This window comes from Phasianus colchicus, chromosome 38 (assembly GCF_987193195.1).
Source record: "Phasianus colchicus chromosome 38, bPhaCol1.hap1.1, whole genome shotgun sequence".
Lineage (NCBI taxonomy): Eukaryota > Metazoa > Chordata > Aves > Galliformes > Phasianidae > Phasianus > Phasianus colchicus.
This window is the reverse complement of record NC_143473.1, coordinates 2,440,459-2,461,304: the sequence shown is the minus strand read 5'-3', so window position 1 is coordinate 2,461,304 and position 20,846 is coordinate 2,440,459. Positions and strand designations below refer to the sequence as shown.

Here is a 20,846-nt window from a genome sequence, read left to right as displayed (position 1 = left end):
TGGGGCCGTCCCACTTCCCCTCCCCGTCTGTGGGGCACGTGAGGCCCCGTGAGTCAGCGTGGGGTTGGGTGCGGGGTGCAGTTTGGGGTGCGCTGTGGGGCGGCCCCAAAACTATTTGGGGTCTTTTGGGGGCAGCTTTGGAAGCGGCCGGAGGCAGCGATGAAACCCCGCGTGCCCTACAAGAAGGTATGGAGCATCCCACAGCCCCACACATGGGGGTCCCGTGGCCCCCTGCCCCACATCGACCCCACAAACCCCACACTTGGGGGTCCTATAGCCCCCCACCCCACATTGACCCCACAAAACCCCACACTTGGGGGTCCCATAGCCCCCTACCCCACACTGACCCCACAAACCCTGAATTGGGATCCCATAGCCCCCAGCCCCACATTGACCCCACAAAACCCCACAGTTGGGGGTCCCGTAGCCCCCTGCCCCACATTCAGCCCCACAAAACCCCACACTTGGGGGTCCCATAGCCCCCTGCCCCACATCGACCACCCCAAACCCCACACTTGGGGGTCCCGTAGCCCCCTACCCCACATTCAGCGCCTCAAAACCCCACACTTGGGGGTCCCGTGGCCCCCTGCCCCACATTGACCCCATAAACCCCACACTTGGGGGTCCCGTGGCCCCCTGCCCCACATTGACCACCCCAAACCCCACACTTGGGGGTCCTGTAGCTCCCTACCCCACATTGACCCCATAAACCCCACACTTGGGGGTCCTGTAGCCCCCTGCCCCACATTGACCCCATAAACCCCACACCTGGGGGTCCCGTAGCCCCTCTCTGACCCCACAATCCATCACTTTTGCCCATTTCCGCCCGATTTCACCCCAAAACTTTGACTCCCATCACCCCCAGCCCCCCCAAACCCCACCCTTTTGGGGTCCCGTAGCCCCCAGCCCCACATTCATCCCCCCCACCTCCCAAAAACCGGGCTGCCCCATGGCCCCGCTCCCCCCCCCCCAAATCCACCCTCCGGGCCGTTTTTACCCAAATTCACCCCATTTCACCCCAAAACTTCTCCTCTCTGTGCTCCATCCCAGCTGCCCCCCGCGGACCCCGCAGCGATGGATTCCCCCCGCCGCCTCCCCGTGGTAAACCCCTAAAATCCCCTAAATCCCCCCAAATCGCCGTTGATTTGGGTTTTTTTGCCCAAAATTGCCGTTTTTTGCCCCGTTTTCGCCCTCCCAGCCGGCGCTGCTCTGTGCCACCCTCGGGGTTCTCTCCTTCCTCCTCCTCTTCCTCTGCTTCGGCCTCGGGGGAACCTCGGAGCTGCGGGGTCACAGCGGGGCCGGAGGCTGCGGGGACACCTGCAGGTATTTGGGGGGGAAGGGGGCAAATTTGGGGCGTTTTGGGGCTTTTGGGGCACAACAGGATTGGGATGTTTGGGGCACAACAGATTTGGGCGCTTTGGGGTGGGAGAAGTTGGATTTTTGGGGCATTTTGGGGTGGGGGAATTGGGATCTTTTGGGGCATTTTGGGGTGGGAGAAGTTGGATTTTGGGGGCATTTTGGGGTGGGGGAATTGGGATCTTTTGGGGCATTTTGGGGTGGGAGAATTGGGATCTTTGGGGCATTTTGGGGTGGGAGAAGTTGGATTTTTGGGGGCATTTTGGGGTGGGGGAATTGGGATCTTTGGGGCATTTGGGGGCATTTTGGGGTGGAAGGATTTGAACATTTGGGGCATTTTGGGGCTTTTTGGGCACAACAGGATTGGGATGTTTGGGGCACAACAGATTTGGGTGCTTTGGGGCGGGAGAAGTTGGATCTTTGGGGGCATTTTGGAGCGTTTTGGGGTGGAAGGATGCTGGTGTTGCATTGCATTGCAGAGCCGTGCTGGTGCAGAGCACCCTGCAGGGTTTGCATTGCATTGCATTGCATGGTGTTGCATTGCATTGCATTGCATTGCAGAGCTGTGCTGGTGCAGAGCACCCCGCAGGGTTTGCATTGCATTGCATTGCATTGCATGGTGTTGCATTGCATTGCATTGCAGAGCTGTCCTGGTGCAGAGCACCCCGCAGGGTTTGCATTGCATTGCATTGCATTGCATTGCATTGCATTGCAGAGCTGTCCTGGTGCAGAGCACCCCGCAGGGTTTGCATTGCATTGCATTGCATGGTGTTGCATTGCATTGCATTGCATGGTGTTGCATTGCCTTGCATTGCAGAGCCGTGCTGGTGCAGAGCACCCCGCAGGGTTTGCATTGCATTGCATTGCATTGCGTTGCATTGCAGAGCTGTCCTGGTGCAGAGCACCCCGCAGGGTTTGCATTGCATTGCATTGCATTGCATTGCCTTGCATTGCAGAGCTGCCCTGGTGCAGAGCACCCCACAGGGTTTGCATTGCATGGTGTTGCATTGCAGAGCTGTCCTGGTGCAGAGCACCCCGCAGGGTTTGCATTGCATTGCATGGTGTTGCATTGCATTGCATTGCAGAGCTGTGCTGGTGCAGAGCACCCCGCAGGGTTTGCATTGCATTGCATTGCATGGTGTTGCATTGCATTGCATTGCATTGCAGAGCTGTCCTGGTGCAGAGCACCCCGCAGGGTTTGCATTGCATTGCATTGCATTGCATGGTGTTGCATTGCATTGCATTGCATGGTGTTGCATTGCATTGCATTGCATTGCAGAGCTGTGCTGGTGCAGAGCACCCCGCAGGGTTTGCATTGCATTGCATTGCATTGCATTGCATGGTGTTGCATTGCATTGCATTGCATGGTGTTGCATTGCATTGCATGGTGTTGCATTGCAGAGCTGTCCTGGTGCAGAGCACCCCGCAGGGTTTGCATTGCATTGCATTGCATTGCATTGCATTGCATTGCATTGCATTGCATTGCAGAGCTGTCCTGGTGCAGAGCACCCCGCAGGGTTTGCATTGCATTGCATTGCATTGCATTGCATTGCATTGCATTGCATGGTGTTGCATTGCAGAGCCGTGCTGGTGCAGAGCACCCCGCAGGGTTTGCATTGCATTGCATGGTGTTGCATTGCAGAGCTGTGCTGGTGCAGAGCACCCCGCAGGGTTTGCATTGCACTGCATGGTGTTGCATTGCATTGCATTGCATTGCATTGCAGAGCCGTGCTGGTGCAGAGCACCCCGCAGGGTTTGCATTGCATTGCACTGCATGGTGTTGCATTGCATTGCATTGCATTGCATTGCAGAGCCGTGCTGGTGCAGAGCACCCCGCAGGGTTTGCATTGCATTGCATTGCATTGCATTGCAGAGCTGTCCTGGTGCAGAGCACCCCGCAGGGTTTGCATTGCATTGCATTGCATGGTGTTGCATTGCATTGCATTGCATGGTGTTGCATTGCATTGCATTGCATTGCAGAGCTGTGCTGGTGCAGAGCACCCCGCAGGGTTTGCATTGCATTGCATTGCATGGTGTTGCATTGCAGAGCTGTGCTGGTGCAGAGCACCCCGCAGGGTTTGCATTGCATTGCATTGCATGGTGTTGCATTGCAGAGCTGTGCTGGTGCAGAGCACCCCGCAGGGTTTGCCCCCCAGCCCGCCGCCCTCCACGTTTGCAGCCTGGCTGCAGCTGCTGCGCTCGGCGCGCCGCAGTCTGGACGTGGCCTCCTTCTATTGGACGCTGACCAACAACGACACCGGCACCACCGAGCCCTCGGCACAGCCGGTACCGCCGGCACAGCGCGGCGCCATGGGGCGCAATGGGGCGCAGCGGGGCGCAATGGGGCACAATGGGGTGCAATGGGGCAAAACGGGACACAATGGGGCGCAATGGGGCACAATGGGACACAATGGGGCGCAATGGGGCACAGTGGGGCACAATGGGGCACAACAGGATGCAATGGGGCACAATGGGGCACAATGGGTCCTGATGGATCACAATGGGACACAATGGGGCACAATGGGGCACAATGGGACGCAATGGGACGCAATGGGGCGCAATGGGGCACAGTGGGACACAGTGGGGCACAATGGGACGCAATGGGGCGCAATGGGGCACAATGGGGCACAATGGGACACAATGGGACGCAATGGGGCGCAATGGGACACAATGGGACACAATGGGGCGCAATGGGGCACAGTGGGACACAGTGGGGCGCAATGGGGCACAGTGGGGCACAATGGGGCACAACAGGATGCAATGGGGCACAATGGGGCACAATGGGTCCTGATGGATCACAATGGGACACAATGGGGCACAATGGGGCACAATGGGACGCAATGGGACGCAATGGGGCGCAATGGGGCACAGTGGGACACAGTGGGGCACAATGGGACGCAATGGGGCGCAATGGGGCACAATGGGGCACAATGGGACACAATGGGACGCAATGGGGCGCAATGGGACACAATGGGACACAATGGGGCGCAATGGGGCACAGTGGGACACAGTGGGGCGCAATGGGGCACAGTGGGGCACAATGGGGCACAACAGGATGCAATGGGGCACAATGGGGCACAATGGGTCCTGATGGATCACAATGGGACACAATGGGGCACAATGGGGCACAATGGGACGCAATGGGACGCAATGGGGCGCAATGGGGCACAGTGGGACACAGTGGGGCACAATGGGACGCAATGGGGCGCAATGGGGCACAATGGGGCACAATGGGACACAATGGGACGCAATGGGGCGCAATGGGACACAATGGGACACAATGGGGCGCAATGGGGCACAGTGGGACACAGTGGGGCGCAATGGGGCACAGTGGGGCACAATGGGGCACAACAGGATGCAATGGGGCACAATGGGGCACAATGGGTCCTGATGGATCACAATGGGGCACAATGGGGCACAATGGGACGCAATGGGACGCAATGGGGCGCAATGGGGCACAGTGGGACACAGTGGGGCACAATGGGACGCAATGGGGCGCAATGGGGCACAATGGGGCACAATGGGACACAATGGGACGCAATGGGGCGCAATGGGACACAATGGGACACAATGGGGCGCAATGGGGCACAGTGGGACACAGTGGGGCACAATGGGACGCAATGGGACACAATGGGACGCAATGGGGCGCAATGGGGCACAATGGGACACAATGGGACGCAATGGGGCGCAATGGGACACAATGGGACACAATGGGGCGCAATGGGGCACAGTGGGACACAGTGGGGCACAATGGGACGCAATGGGACACAATGGGACGCAATGGGGCGCAATGGGGCACAATGGGGCACAGTGGGGCACAATGGGACACAATGGGGCGCAATGGGGCACAATGGGGCACAGTGGGGCACAATGGGACACAATGGGGCACAATGGGACACAGTGGGGCACAGTGGGGCACAATGGGGCACAGTGAGGCACAAGGGGTCCTGATGGATCACAATGGGACACAATGGGGCACAGCGGGGCACAGTGGGCACAATGGGGCACAATGGGACTCAATGGGGCACAGTGGGTCCTGATGGATCACAATGGGTCACAATGGGACTCATTGGTCTCAATGGAACACAATGGGGCACAGTGGGACACTATGGGGCACAGTGGGGCACAGCGGGGCGCAATGGGATGCAGTGGGTCCTGATGGATCACAATGGGACACAATGGGGTGCAATGGGGCACAGTGGGTCCTGATGGATCACAGTGGGGCACAGTGGGACACAGTGGGACACTATGGGGCACAGCGGGGCGCAATGGGATGCAGTGGGTCCTGATGGATCACAATGGGACACGGTGGGACTCAATGGGGCACAGTGGGGCGCAGTGGGACACAATGGGATGCAGTAGGTCCTGATGGATCACAATGGGGCACAACAGGACACAATGGGGCACAATGGGACACAATGGGGCACAGCGGGGCGCAATGGGACACAATGGGGTGCAATGGGGCGGAATGGGGCACAGCGGGGCACAGCGGGGCACAGTGGGGCACAATGGGGCACAATGGGACACAATGGGGCACAGTGGGGCACAATGGGGCACAGTGGGTCCTGATGGATCACAATGGGGCACAGTGGGACACACTGGGACATAATGGGACACAGTGGGACACAATGGGGCACAATGGGGAGAAACGGGACATAATGGGGCACAATGGGACACAATGGGGCGCAATGGGGCACAGTGGGAGACAATGGGGCACAACAGGATGCAATGGGGCACAATGGGGCACAATGGGTCCTGATGGATCACAATGGGACACAATGGGACACAGGACGCAATCGGTCCCAATGGGTCCTGATGGATCACAGTGGGTCACAATGGGACACAGTGGGGCACAGTGGGGAACAATGGGACACAATGGGTCACAATAGGACACAGTGGGGCACAGCAGGACACAATGGGGCACAATGGGGCAAAACGGGACATAATGGGACACAGTGGGACACAGTGGGTCCTGATGGATCACAATGGGGCACAGCGGGGCACAGTGGGTCAGAACGGGTCACAATGGGGCACAGTGGGGCACAATGGGTCCCGATGGGTCCTGATGGATCCCAATGGATCCCAATGGGTCTGATGGATCACAATGGGTCCCAATAGATCCCGATGGGTTCTGATGGATCGCAGTGGGTCCCAATGAATCACAGTGGATCTGAACTGATCCCAACCCAATCCCAAGATCCCAACCCGATCCCACGATCCCAAATCCCCCCCCCCCCCCTCCCTCCTGCCCAGACCCACAGCTGCAGCCCCGGGGCCGGGCTGGGCTGCGCGCATCCCGACGCCGTCAGACCGGCCCCAAATCCCGTCCATAATTCATGGCTCCACCAAACCCCACAACCCACAGCCCAACCCAACCCCACAACGCAGCCCCACATCCCAACCCAACCCCACAGCCCAACCCCACAACCCTTCAACCCCACAACCCCTCAGCCCCACAACCCCACATCCCAACCCAACCCCACAACCCCTCAACTCCACAACCCAGCCCCACATCCCAACCCAACCCCACAACCCAACCCCACAACCCCTCAACCCCACAACCCCTCAGCCCCACAACGCAGCCCCACATCCCAACCCAACCCCACAACCCCTCAACTCCACAACCCAGCCCCACATCCCAACCCAACCCCACAACCCAACCCCACAACCCCTCAGCCCCACAACCCAGCCCCACATCCCAACCCAACCCCACAACCCAACCCCACAATCCAGCCCCACATCCCAACCCAACCCCACAACCCAACCCCACAACCCCACATCCCAACCCAACCCCACAGCCCAACCCCACAACCCCACATCCCATCCCAACCCCACAACCCAACCCCACAACCCCTCAACCCCACAACCCAACCCTACAACCCTTCAACCTCACAAACCCACAACCCAGCCCCACATCCCCAAACCCCACAACCCCGCAGCCCAACCCCATAACCCCACAACCCAGCCCCACATCCCAACCCAACCCCACAACCCAACCCCACAACCCAGCCCCACATCCCCACCCGACCCCACATCCCCACAGCCCAACCCCACAACCCCACAACCCAGCCCCACATCCCAACCCGCCCCCATCGCTATGAGTCTCCATTTGTTTGGTTTTATTTCTTTTTTTCCCCATTTTTCCCTCTTTTTCCCCCATTTTCCCCCCATAGGGTGAGCGCATCCTGGCTGAGATCCTCCAGCTGCCCCGGCGCGGGGTGGCCGTCCGGGTGGCCGTCAGCACCCCGGGGCACACGACCCCAATGGGGGACCTGCTGGCCCTACAGCGCAGCGGTGAGCAACGGCCCCACAGCGGGGGGGGGGGCTGGGGGGCCCATAGGTGGGCTGTGGGGGGACCCAAAGTTGGGGTATGGGGGGACCCAACACTGGGGTATGGGGACCCAAAGATGGGGGGCTCCAATGTTGGGGTATGGGGGGACCCAATGTTGGGGAGTGGGGGGACCCGGAGTTGGGGTATGGGGGGACCCAGAGGTGGGGTATGGGGGGATCCAACATTGGGGTATGGGGGACCCAATGTTGGGGAGTGGGGGGACCCACAGTTGGGGTATGGGGGGACCCAATGTTGGGGAGGGGGGGGACCCAACATTAGGGAATGGGGACCCAAAGATGGGGGGGTCCAACATTGGGGTATGGGGGGACCCAATGTTGGGGAATGGGGTACAAAGTGGGGAGACCCAATGTTGGGGTATGGGGGGACCCAGAGGTGGGCTATGGGGGGACCCAACATTAGGGAATGGGGACCCAAAGATGGGGGGATCCAAGTTGAGGAATGGGGTACAAAGTAGGGGACCCAAAGTTAAAGTATGGGGGGACCCAGAGGTGGGGTATGGGGACCCAAAGATGGGGGGAACCAATGTTGGGGAGTGGGGGGACCCGGAGTTGGGGTATGGGGGGACCCAGAGGTGGGATATGGGGGTCCCAGAGGTGGGATATGGGGGTCCCACAGGTGGGCTATGGGAGGAGTCCCAGAGGTGGGCTGTGGAGAGTCTCAGAGGTGGGATATGGGGGTCTCGGAGGTGGGATATGGGGGGACCAGAGATGGGATATGGGGGGTCCCAGAAGGGGGATATGGGGGGGGGTCCCAGAGGTGGGCTGTGGGGGTCCCAGAGGTGGGATATGGGGGTCCCAGAGGTGGGCTGTGGGGGGTCCCAGAGGTGGGATATGGGGGGTCTTAGATGTGGGCTGTGGGAGGGGTCCCAGAGGTGGGATATGGGGGGGGGTCCCAGAAGTGGGATATGGGGGGTCCCAGAGGTGGGCTGTGGGGGTCCCAGAGGTGGGATATGGGGGGTCCCAGAGGTGGGCTGTGGGGGTCCCAGAAGTGGGATATGGGGGGGGGTCCCAGAGGTGGGCTGTGGGGGTCCCAGAGGTGGGATATGGGGGGGGGTCCCAGAGGTGGGCTGTGGGGGTCCCAGAGGTGGGATATGGGAGGAGTCCCAGAGGTGGGATATGGGGGTCCCAGAGGTGGGCTGTGGGGGTCCCAGAGGTGGGATATGGGGGTCCCAGAGGTGGGCTGTGGGGGTCCCAGAGGTGGGATATGGGGATCCCAGAGGTGGGATATGGGGGTCCCAGAGGTGGGCTCTGGGGACTCGTTGCCCCCCAGGTGCTGCGGTGCGGATGGTGGATGTGGGGCGGCTGGCAGGCGGGGTGCTGCACACCAAGCTGTGGGTCGTGGACGGCGCCCACCTCTACATCGGCAGTGCCAACATGGACTGGCGCTCCCTCACCCAGGTGGGGACCCAAAAAAACCCAAATCCACCCCAAAAATGGCTCGGAGTCCCCCGTCACCCCCAGCCGCACCGCGTCCCCTTCAGGGGGTCGGTGATGCTTCCCGTGGCGCTGGGATGGGGGTGGTGACCCACACTGATGGGGATGGGATGGGATTGGTGACTCCATGGGGTTGTGCTGGGTTGTGTCGGGTTGTGTGGGGTTGTGTAGGGTTGTGTGGGGTTGTGTGGGGTTGTGTTGGGTTGTATTGAGTTGTGTCAGGTTGTGCTGGGTTGAGTTGGGGTTGTGTAGGGTTGTGTGGGGTTGTGAAGGGTTGTGTAGGGTTATGTGGGGTTGTGTAGGGTTGTGTGGGGTTGTGTGGGGTTGTGTGGGGTTGTGTGGGGTTGTGTAGGGTTGTGTGGGGTTGTGTGGGGTTATGTGGGGTTTTGTGGGGTTGTGCTGGGTTGTGTGGGGTTGTGTCAGGTTGTGCTGGGTTGAGTTGGGGTTGTGTAGGGTTGTGTGGGGTTGTGTGGGGTTGTGTTGTTTTGGGGTTGTGTTGGGGTTGTGTTGGGTTGTGTTGGGTTTTGATGGGGTTGTGTGGGGTTGTGTTGGGTTTTGATGGGGTTGTGTGGGGTTGTGTTGGGTTTTGATGGGGTTGTGTGGGGTTGTGTTGGGTTTTGATGGGGTTGTGTGGGGTTGTGTTGGGTTTTGATGGGGTTGTGTGGGGTTGTGTTGCGTTGGTGTTGGTTTTGATGGGGTTGTGTTGAGTTGTGTTGTGTTGTGTTTTGATGGGGTTGTGTGGGGTTGTGTTGGGTTTCAGTGGGGTTGTGTTGGGTTTTGATGGGGTTGTGTGGGGTTTCAGGGGGGCTGTGTTGAGTTGTGTTGGGTTGTGTGGGGTTGTGTTGAGTTTTGATGGGTTTTGATGGGGTTTTGTTGGGTTGTGTGGGGTTGTGTTGGGTTGTGTTGAGTTTTGATGGGGTTGTGTTGAGTTGTGTTGGGTTGTGTGGGGTTGTGTGGGGTTGTGTTGGGTTTTGATGGGGTTGTGTTGGGTTTTGATGGGGTTTGTTGGGGTTGTGTTGGGTTTTGATGGGGTTTGTTGGGGTTGTGTTGAGTTTTGATGGGGTTGTGTTGGGTTGTGTTGGGTTTTGATGGGGTTGTGTTGGGTTGTGCTGGGTTATGTGGGGTTGTGTGGGGTTGTGTGGGGTTGTGTGGGGTTTTGATGAGGTTTTGGGGGGGTTGTGTGGGGTTGGTGACCCCGGCTCCGTGCTCTCGGCACCCGCAGGTGAAGGAGCTGGGCGTCGCCATCTACAACTGCAGCTGCGCGGCGCAGGACGTGGGCAAAGTGTTCGAGGCCTACTGGGCCCTGGGTGCCCCCAACGCCTCCATCCCCACCCCCTGGCCCTCCAACTTCTCCACCCCCTTCAACATGGAGACCCCAATGCAGCTGCGGCTCAACGGGACCCCGGCCGCCCTCTACTTCTCGGTGAGCAGCCCCCAGCCCCACTATTTGGCAGCCCCCAGCCCCACAATTCAGCAGCCCCCACCCCACAATTCGGCAGCCTGCACCCCCCCAATTGGTCAGCCTCCACCCCCAATGACCACTATTTGGCAGCCCCTACGCTCACTATTTGGCAGCCCCCACCCCACAATTTGGCAGCCCCCATCCCCACAATTTGGCAGCCCCCACCCCATAATTCGGCAGCCCGCACCCCCCCAATTTGGCAGCCCCCACCCCCAATGGCCACCATTTGGCAGCCCCTACGCTCACTATTTGGCAGCCCCTAGCCCCACTATTTGGCAGCCCCCACCCCCCCAATTGGGCAGCCCTTAAGCTCACTATTTGGCATCCCTCACCCCCACCATTTGGCAGCCCTTACGCTCACTATTTGGCATCCCCCACCCCCCCAATTCAGCAGCCCCAACGCTCACTATTTGGCAGCCCCCACCCCCCCCAGTTGGGCAGCCCCTACGCTCACTATTTGGCATCCCTCACCCCCACCATTTGGCAGCCCCTACGCTCACTATTTGGCAGCCCCCACCCCCACCATTTGGCAGCCCCTACGCTCACAATTTGGCAGCCCCTATGCTCACAATTTGGCAGCCCCTACGCTCACTATTTGGCAGCCCCCACCCCACAATTCGGCAGCCCCTACCCTCACTATTTGGCAGCCCCCACCCCACAATTCGGCAGCTGCCATCCCACTATTTGGCAGCCCCCACCCCCCCAGTTGGGCAGCCCCTAAGCTCACTATTTGGCATCCCTCACCCCCACCATTCGGCAGCCCCTACGCTCACAATTTGGCAGCCCCTACGCTCACTATTTGGCAGCCCCTACGCTCACTATTTGGCATCCCTCACCCCCACCATTTGGCAGCCCTTACGCTCACTATTTGGCAGCCCCCACCCCCCCAATTCGGCAGCCCCTACGCTCACTATTTGGCAGCCCCCACCCCACAATTCGGCAGCTGCCATCCCACAATTTGGCAGCTGCCATCCCACTATTTGGCAGCCCCCACCCCCCCAATTCGGCAGCCCCTACGCTCACTATTTGGCAGCCCCCCGCCCCACTCCTGCCCCCCTGCGGCTCACTTTGTGGCGGGTCCCGAGGAGCCGCGCTGAGCGCCGCCGTCGCACGCAGAGCTCCCCGCCGTCGTTCTGCGCGCCGGGCCGCACCCAGGACCTGCAGGCGGTGCTCAGCGTCATCGACGCCGCCCAGCGGTTCATCAGCGTGGCGGTGATGAGTTACCTGCCGGCTACCGAGTTCCGCCGCCCCGACAGGTCCTGGCAGGGATGTGGGTGACCCGGAGTTGTAGCAGCCAGCAGGTCCTGGCAGGGCAATGGGTGACCCGGAGTTGTAGCAGCCAACAGGTCCTGGCAGGGCAATGGGTGACCCGGAGTTGTAGCAGCCAACAGGTCCTGGCAGGGCAATGGGTGACCCGGAGTTGTAGCAGCCAACAGGTCCTGGCAGGGCAATGGGTGACCCGGAGTTGTAGCAGCCAACAGGTCCTGGCAGGGATGGGGGTGAGCCGGAGTTCCGCCGCCCCGACAGGTCCTGGCAGGGCACTGGGTGAGCCAGAGTTGTAGCAGCCAACAGGTCCTGGCAGGGCAATGGGTGACCCGGAGTTGTAGCAGCCAACAGGTCCTGGCAGGGCAATGGGTGACTTCAAGTCCTAGTACCCAACAGGTCCTCGCAGGGCACTGGGTGACCCGGAGTTGTAGCAGCCAACAGGTCCTGGCAGGGCAATGGGTGACCCGGAGTTGTAGCAGCCAACAGGTCCTGGCAGGGCAATGGGTGACCCAGAGTTGTAGCAGCCAACAGGTCCTGGCAGGGCAATGGGTGACTTCAAGTCCTAGTACCCAGCAGGTCCTGGCAGGGATGGGGGTGACTTCACGTCCTAGCACCCAACAGGTCCTGGCAGGGTTGTGGGTGGCTTCAAGTCCTAGTACCCAACAGGTCCTGGCAGGGATGGGGGTGACCCGGAGTTGTAGCAGCCAACAGGTCCTGGCAGGGCACTGGGTGACCCAGAGTTCCGCCGCCCCGACGGGTCCTAGCAGGGATGGGGGTGACTTGGAGTCCTAGCACCCGACAGGTCCTGGCAGGGCTATGGGTGACCCGGAGTTCCGCCACCCCGACAGGTCCTGGCAGGGCTGTGGGTGACCCGGAGTTGTAGCAGCCAACAGGTCCTGGCAGGGCAATGGGTGACTTCAAGTCCTAGTACCCAACAGGTCCTGGCAGGGATGTGGGTGACCTGGAGTTGTAGCAGCCAACAGGTCCTGGCAGGGCTGTGGGTGACCGGAGTTGTAGCAGCCAACAGGTCCTGGCAGGGCTGTGGGTGACTTGGAGTTGTAGCAGCCAACAGGTCCTGGCAGGGCAATGGGTGACCCAGAGTTGTAGCAGCCAACAGGTCCTGGCAGGGCAATGGGTGACTTCAAGTCCTAGTACCCAACAGGTCCTGGCAGGGATGGGGGTGACCCAGAGTTGTAGCAGCCAACAGGTCCTGGCAGGGCAATGGGTGACCCAGAGTTGTAGCAGCCAACAGGTCCTGGCAGGGCTATGGGTGACCCGGAGTTGTAGCAGCCAACAGGTCCTGGCAGGGCAATGGGTGACCCAGAGTTGTAGCAGCCAACAGGTCCTGGCAGGGCACTGGGTGACCTGGATTTGTAGCAGCCAACGGGTCCTGGCAGGGCTATGGGTGACCCGGAGTTGTAGCAGCCAACAGGTCCTGGCAGGGATGTGGGTGACCTGGAGTTGTAGCAGCCAACAGGTCCTGGCAGGGATGTGGGTGACCTGGAGTTGTAGCAGCCAACGGGTCCTGGCAGGGCAATGGGTGACCTGGAGTTGTAGCAGCCAACAGGTCCTGGCAGGGCTGGGGGTGACCCGGAGTTGTAGCAGCCAACAGGTCCTGGCAGGGCAATGGGTGACCCAGAGTTGTAGCAGCCAACGGGTCCTGGCAGGGCTGGGGGTGACCCAGAGTTCCGCCGCCCCGACAGGTCCTGGCAGGTCTGTGGGTGACCTGGAGTTCCGGCACCCCACAGGTCCTGGCAGCACCCAACGGTGCCGTGACCCGCTGTCCCCCGCAGGTTCTGGCCGGAGATCGACGACCGGCTGCGCCGCGCCGTGTTTGAGCGCAGGGTGGAGGTGAAGCTGCTGGTCGGCTGCTGGGCGCACTCCAAGGCCGCCATGTTCCCCTTCCTCAAGTCCTTGGCGGCCATGGCGGACAACAGGACGGGATACAGAGCCCAGGTGGTGAGTGCTGCCAAATTGTGAGCGTGGGAAGTGACAAATGGGGGTCAGGGGTGCTGCCAAATTGTGAGCGTGGGAAGTGACAAATGGGGGTCATGGGTGCTGCCAAATAGTGAGCGTAGGCACTGCCAAATAGTGATCGTGGAAGTGACAAATGGGGGTCATGGGTGCTGCCAAATTGTGAGCGTGGAAGTGACAAATGGGGGTCAGGGGTGCTGCCAAATTGTGAGCGTGGGAAGTGACAAATGGGGGTCATGGGTGCTGCCAAATAGTGAGCATGGCCACTGCCAAATAGTGAGCGTGAGAAGTGACAAATGGGGGTCATGGGTGCTGCCAAATAGTGAGCGTGGGCACTGCCAAATAGTGAGCGTGGGAAGTGACAAATGGGGGTCATGGGTGCTGCCAAATAGTGAGCGTGGGAAGAGACAAATGGGGGTCATGGGTGCTGCCAAATTGTGAGCGTTGGCTGTGCCAAATAGTGAGCGTGAGAAGTGACAAATGGGGGTCATGGGTGCTGCCAAATTGTGAGCGTGGAAGTGACAAATGGGGGTCAGGGGTGCTGCCAAATTGTGAGCGTGAGAAGTGACAAATGGGGGTCATGGGTGCTGCCAAATAGTGAGCGTGGGCACTGCCAAATAGTGAGCATGGGAAGTGACAAATGGGGGTCAGGGGTGCTGCCAAATAGTGAGCGTGGGAAGTGACAAATAGTGAGCGTGGGAAGTGACAAATGGGGGTCAGGGGTGCTGCCAAATAGTGAGCGTGGGCACTGCCAAATAGTGAGCATGGGAAGAGACAAATGGGGGTCATGGGTGCTGACAAATAGTGAGCATGGGCACTGCCAAATAGTGAGCACAAGGAGTGCCAAACGGGGGTCATGGATGCTGCCAAATAGTGAGTATTGGGAGTGCCAAATAGTGAGCATGGGAAGTGCTAATTGGGGGTGAAATGGGGGTCATGGGTGCTGCCAAATTGTGAGCGTGGGAAGTGACAAATGGGGGTCATGGGTGCTGCCAAATTGTGAGCGTGGGAAGAGACAAATGGGGGTCATGGGTGCTGCCAAATTGTGAGCGTGGAAGTGACAAATGGGGGTCATGGGTGCTGCCAAATTGTGAGCGTGGGAAGTGACAAATGGGGGTCATGGGTGCTGCCAAATAGTGAGCGTAGGCACTGCCAAATAGTGATCGTGGAAGTGACAAATGGGGGTCATGGGTGCTGCCAAATTGTGAGCGTGGAAGTGACAAATGGGGGTCAGGGGTGCTGCCAAATTGTGAGCGTGGGCACTGCCAAATAGTGAGCATGGGAAGTGACAAATGGGGGTCAGGGGTGCTGCCAAATAGTGAGCGTGGGCACTGCCAAATAGTGAGCGTGAGAAGTGACAAATTGGGGTCATGGGTGCTGCCAAATAGTGAGCGTGGGCACTGCCAAATAGTGAGCATGGGAAGTGACAAATGGGGGTCAGGGGTGCTGCCAAATAGTGAGCGTGGGAAGTGACAAATAGTGAGCGTGGGAAGTGACAAATGGGGGTCAGGGGTGCTGCCAAATAGTGAGCGTGGGCACTGCCAAATAGTGAGCATGGGAAGAGACAAATGGGGGTCATGGGTGCTGACAAATAGTGAGCATGGGCACTGCCAAATAGTGAGCACAAGGAGTGCCAAACGGGGGTCATGGATGCTGCCAAATAGTGAGTATTGGGAGTGCCAAATACTGAGCATGGGAAGTGCTAATTGGGGGTGAAATGGGGGTCATGGGTGCTGCCAAATTGTGAGCGTGGGAAGTGACAAATGGGGGTCATGGGTGCTGCCAAATAGTGAGCGTGGGCACTGCCAAATAGTGAGCATGGGAAGTGACAAATGGGGGTCATGGGTGCTGCCAAATAGTGAGTATGGGCAGTGCCAAATAGTGAGCACAAGGAGTGCCAAATGGGGGGTCATGGATGCTGCCAAATAGTGAGTATTGGGAGTGCCAAATACTGAGCATGGGAAGTGCTAATTGGGGGTGAAATGGGGGTCATGGGTGCTGCCAAATTGTGAGCGTGGGCACTGCCAAATAGTGAGCGTGGGAAGTGACAAATGGGGGTTATGGGTGCTGCCAAATAGTGAGCGTGGGCAGTGCCAAATAGTGAGCATAAGGAATGCCAAACAGTGGGGGTGCAGATGGTAATGGGAAATGGGCACCCCGTAACGGCAGTGGGTTCACCCTAACGGCACTGGGTACCCCATAATGGCACCGAGTGCAACCTAATGACAATGGGTACCCCATAACGGCACTGGGTATCCCCTAATGGCACTAGGTATCCCATAATGGCACTGGGCACCCCATTATGGCACTGGTTACCCCATATTGGCACTGGGTACCCCCTAATGGCACTGGGTATCCCATAATGGCACTGGATACCCATAGAGGCACTGTTTACCCCATAACAGCACTGGTTACCCCATAATGGCACTGGGCACCCCCTAATGGCACTGGGCACCCCATAACAACACTGGGTATCCCATAATGGCACTGGTTACCCCATAACAGCACTGGTTACCTCCTAATGGCACTGGGCACCCCATAACGGCACTGGTTACCCCATAACGGCACTGGGTATCTCATAATGGCACTGGTTACCCCATAACAGCACTGGTTACCCCATAACGACACTGGGTATTCCATAATGGCACTGGGCACCCCATAACAGCACTGGTTACCCCATAATGGCACTGGGCACCCCATAACGGCACTGGGCACCCCATAATGGCACTGTGTATCCCATAACGACACTGGGCACCCCATAACAGCACTGGTTACCCCATAATGGCACTGGGCACCCCCTAATGGCACTGGGCCCCCCATAACGACACTGGGCACCCCATAATGGCACTGGGCACCCCATAATGGCACTGGTTACCCCATAACGACACTGGGCACCCCATAACGGCACTGGGCACCCCATAATGGCACTGTGTATCCCATAACGACACTGGGCACCCCATAACAGCACTGGTTACCCCATAATGGCACTGGGCACCCCCTAATGGCACTGGGCACCCCATAACGACACTGGGCACCCCATAATGACACTGGGCACCCCATAACGGCACTGGTCACCCCAAAGCTGATGTGTCCCCATCCCAGAGGCTCTTTGTGGTCCCGTCCACGGCGGCGCAGTCCCGCATCCCCTACGCCCGCGTCAGCCACCAGAAGTTCATGGTGACCGAGAAGGCAGCCTACATTGGTGAGGGGGGGGTGGGGGCTTTGGGGGGGCCGGGAGCGGGGCTCCACCGTTGGATCCCCATCTTTGGGTCCCCACCGTCGGGACCCCACACCCCAAATTGGGGTCCCGACATCTCTGTGTTCCCATACCCCAAACTTGGGGTTCCCCCATTCCCACTGTTGGGTCCCCCAGCTTTGTGTCCCCATGCCTCATTTTTGTGGCCCCCCCATCTTTGAGTCTCCCCAGCTTTGTGTCCCCACCCCCCAATGTTGGGTCCCACCTTTGGGTCCCCCACACCCCAATTTTGGGTCCCTCTACCCCCCAACGTTGGGTCCCACCTTTGTGTCCCCCCACACCCCAGCAATAGGTCCCATCTTTGGGTCCCCCCATACCCCAATTTTGTGTCCCCCCACCCCCCAATGCTGGGTCCCCCTTTAGATTTCCCCATACCCCACCTTTGGGTCCCCCCACCCCCAGTTTTGGGTCCCACCTTTGGGTCCCCATACCCCAATTTTGTGTCCCCCCACCCCCCAATGCTGGGTCCCACCTTTGGGTGTCCCCACCCCAATTTTGTGTCCCCCCACCCCTGAATTTTGGGTCCCACCTTTGGGTCCCCCCATGCTCCAGTTTTGGGTCCCCCCAGCCCCCAGTGTTGGGTCCTGTCCTTGTGTCCCCCCACCCCCAGTTTTGGGTCCCACCTTTCGGTCCCCCATACCCCAGTTTTGTGTCCCCCCACCCTCCAATGTTGGGTCCCACCTTTGTGTCCCCTCACCCCCCAATTTTGGGTCCCACCTTTGGGTCCCCCCACCCCCCAACGTTGGGTCCCACCTTTGGGTCCCCAGACCCCAATTTTGTGTCCCCCCACCCCCCAGTTTTGGGTCCCACCTTTGGATTTCCCCATACCCCAATTTTGTGTCCCCCCACCCCCCAACATTGGGTCCCACCTTTGTGTTCCCCCACCCCCCAGTTTTGGGTCCCACCCTTGGGTCCCCCACACCCCAATTTTGTGTCCCCCCACCCCCCAACGTTGGGTCCCACCTTTGGGTCCCCACACCCCAATTTTGTGTCCCCCCACCCCCCTGTTTTGGGTCCCACCTTTGGATTTCCCCATACCCCAATTTTGGGTCCCACCTTTGGGTCCCCAGACCCCAGTTTTGTGTCCCCCCACCCCCCAACGCTGGGTCCCACCTTTGGGTTCTCCCACACCCCAATTTTGGGTCTCCCTATCACTGGGTCCCCCCACCCCCCAGTTTTGGGTCCCACCTTTGGGTCCCCACACCCCAATTTTGTGTCCCCCCACCCCCCAATTTTGGGTCCCACCTTTGGATTTCCCCATACTCCAATGTTGGGTCCCACCTTTGGGTCCCCAGACCCCAATTTTGTGTCCCCCCACCCCCCAACGTTGGGTCCTGTCCTTGTGTCCCCCCACCCCCCAGTTTTGGGTCCCACCTTTGGGTCCCCCACACCCCAGTTTTGTGTCCCCCCACCCCCCAACGCTGGGTCCCACCTTTGGGTCCCCCCCACCCCCCACCTTCCCCCCTCACCCCCCCCCACGTGCCCCCCACCTCTGTGCCCCCAGGTACCTCCAACTGGTCGGCCGATTACTTCCAGCGCACCGCAGGCTCAGCGTTGGTGCTGCAGCCCACCGGCCCCCCCCCCCCCCCCCGGCGCGGAGCCCAACCTGCGGGCGCAGCTCCAGTCCTCCTTCGATCGGGACTGGGGGTCCCCGCACAGCATCGACATCGGGGACGCGGAGCGGTGGCAGAGGCACTGCGGCCCCCCCCGCGTGGGGGCGTGGTGACACCACCACCCACCCCTTCCCCCCCCCCCCACACCGGGTTTTGGGTCCAGAACGCCCCGTTTTGGGGCTTTGGGTCGGGGTGAAGTGCTGATGGATGTGAGGTGGGAGATGGGGAGGGGGGTTAAGTGGGGGTCCCTACAGAGCGCCCATGGAGGGGGTGGGGGGGTGGGGGGACACATGGGGACATGGGGGGGGTGGGGGGGCATGGGGGGATGTGGAGGACATTGGGGGTACATGGGGACATGGGGGGGGATGTGGGGACATGGGGGGATGTAGGGACATGGGGGACATTGAGGACACATGGGGACATGGGGGGGGATGTGGGGACATGGGGGGATGTGGAGGACACTGGGGACACATGGGGACACGGGGGGATGTAGGGACATGTGGAGGACATTGGGGGCACATGGGGACATGGAGGGAATGTGGGGGCATGGGGGGGACATTGGGGACACATGGGGACATGGGGGGGATGTGGGGACATGGGGAGATGTAGGGACATGGAGGACATTGGGGACACATGGGGACATGGGGGGGGATGTGTAGGGGCACAGGGGGGACATTGGGGGCACATGGGGACATGGAGGGGATGTGGGGGCATGGGGGGATGTAGGAACATGGGGGACATTGAGGACACATGGGGACATGGGGGGGATGTATGGGGGCACAGGGGGGACATTGGGGACACATGGGGACATGGGGGAGGATGTGTGGGCATGGGGGGACATTGGGGACACATGGGGACATGGAGGGGGATGTGTGGGGGCACAGGGGGGACATTGGGGACACATGGGGACACGGGGGGATGTGGGGGCATGGGGGGACATTGGGGACACATGGGGACATGGGGGGATGTAGGGACACATGGGGGACATTGAGGACACATGGGGACATGGAGGGGGATGTGTGGGGGCACAGGGGGGACATTGGGGACACATGGGGACACGGGGGGATGTGGGGGCATGGGGGGACACATGGGGACATGGGGGGATGTAGGGACACATGGGGGACATTGAGGACACATGGGGACATGGGGGGAGATGTATGGGGGCACAGGGGGGACATTGGGGACACATGGGGACATGGGGGAGGATGTGTGGGCATGGGGGGACATTGGGGACACATGGGGACATGGGGACATGGGGGAATGTAGGGACATGTGGAGGACATTGGGGGCACAGGGGGACATGGGGGGGATGTGGGGGCATGGGGGACATTGAGGACACATGGGGACATGGGGGATGTGGGGGCAGGGGGGGACATTGGGGACACATGGGGACATGGGGGGCATGGGGGGGATGTGGGTTGGATGTGGGGGACATTGGGGGACACATGGGGACATGGGAGGGGATGTGGGGACACGGGGGGATGTGGGAGCGGGGGTGGGACATTGGGGACACATGGGGACAGATGTGGGGGCATGGGGGGGGGCACGGGGACATGGGGCACCATGGAACCCAACCCCCACTGTCCCCATTCTCCCCATGTCCCCAACACCCCATGATCCCAATCTTCTCCCTGTGTCCCCATATGTCCCCATGTCCCCAAAGTTCTCCCCATGTCCCAATGTCCCCATGTGTCCCCATGTTCCCATGTGTCCCAACAACCCCAATCTTCTCCCCACATGTCCCCATATCTCTACACCCCCAACTTCCCCCCCCATGTCCCCATAAGTCCCCAGATGTCCCCATATCTCTGTTCCCCCAATCTCCCCCCCATGTCCCCAGATGTCCCCATATGTCCCCATATCTGTGCCCCCCAATCAACCCCCAAATGTCCCCCCATGTCCCCCCAATGTCCCCATATCTGTGCCCCCCAAACTCCCCCCATGTCCCCATATCTGTGCCCCCAATCTCCCCAACATGTCCCCATAAGTCCCCAGATGTCCCCATATCTCTGTGCCCCCAATCTCCCCCCCCCCACGTCCCTAGATGTCCCCATATCTGTGCCCCCCAATCAACCCCCAAATGTCCCCCCATGTCCCCCCAATGTCCCCATATCTGTGCCCCCCAAACTCCCCC

The 20,846-nt window shown here is 60.0% G+C and overlaps 1 protein-coding gene across 1 annotated transcript; it reads left to right on the top strand.

Annotated features, from left to right (window-relative positions):
* Positions 1-41: 41 nt before the first annotated feature.
* On the top strand, positions 42-18,926 carry LOC149913397 (5'-3' exonuclease PLD3-like). Its single transcript, XM_090129990.1, is given in 12 exon segments — positions 42-186; positions 1,051-1,101; positions 1,199-1,323; positions 3,471-3,642; positions 7,530-7,650; positions 8,978-9,105; positions 10,364-10,564; positions 11,720-11,859; positions 13,663-13,828; positions 16,946-17,045; positions 18,604-18,686; positions 18,688-18,926. Coding segments are annotated over 12 exon segments (1,452 nt in total). The 5' UTR covers positions 42-159; the 3' UTR covers positions 18,826-18,926.
* The last annotated feature ends 1,920 nt before the right edge of the window (positions 18,927-20,846 follow it).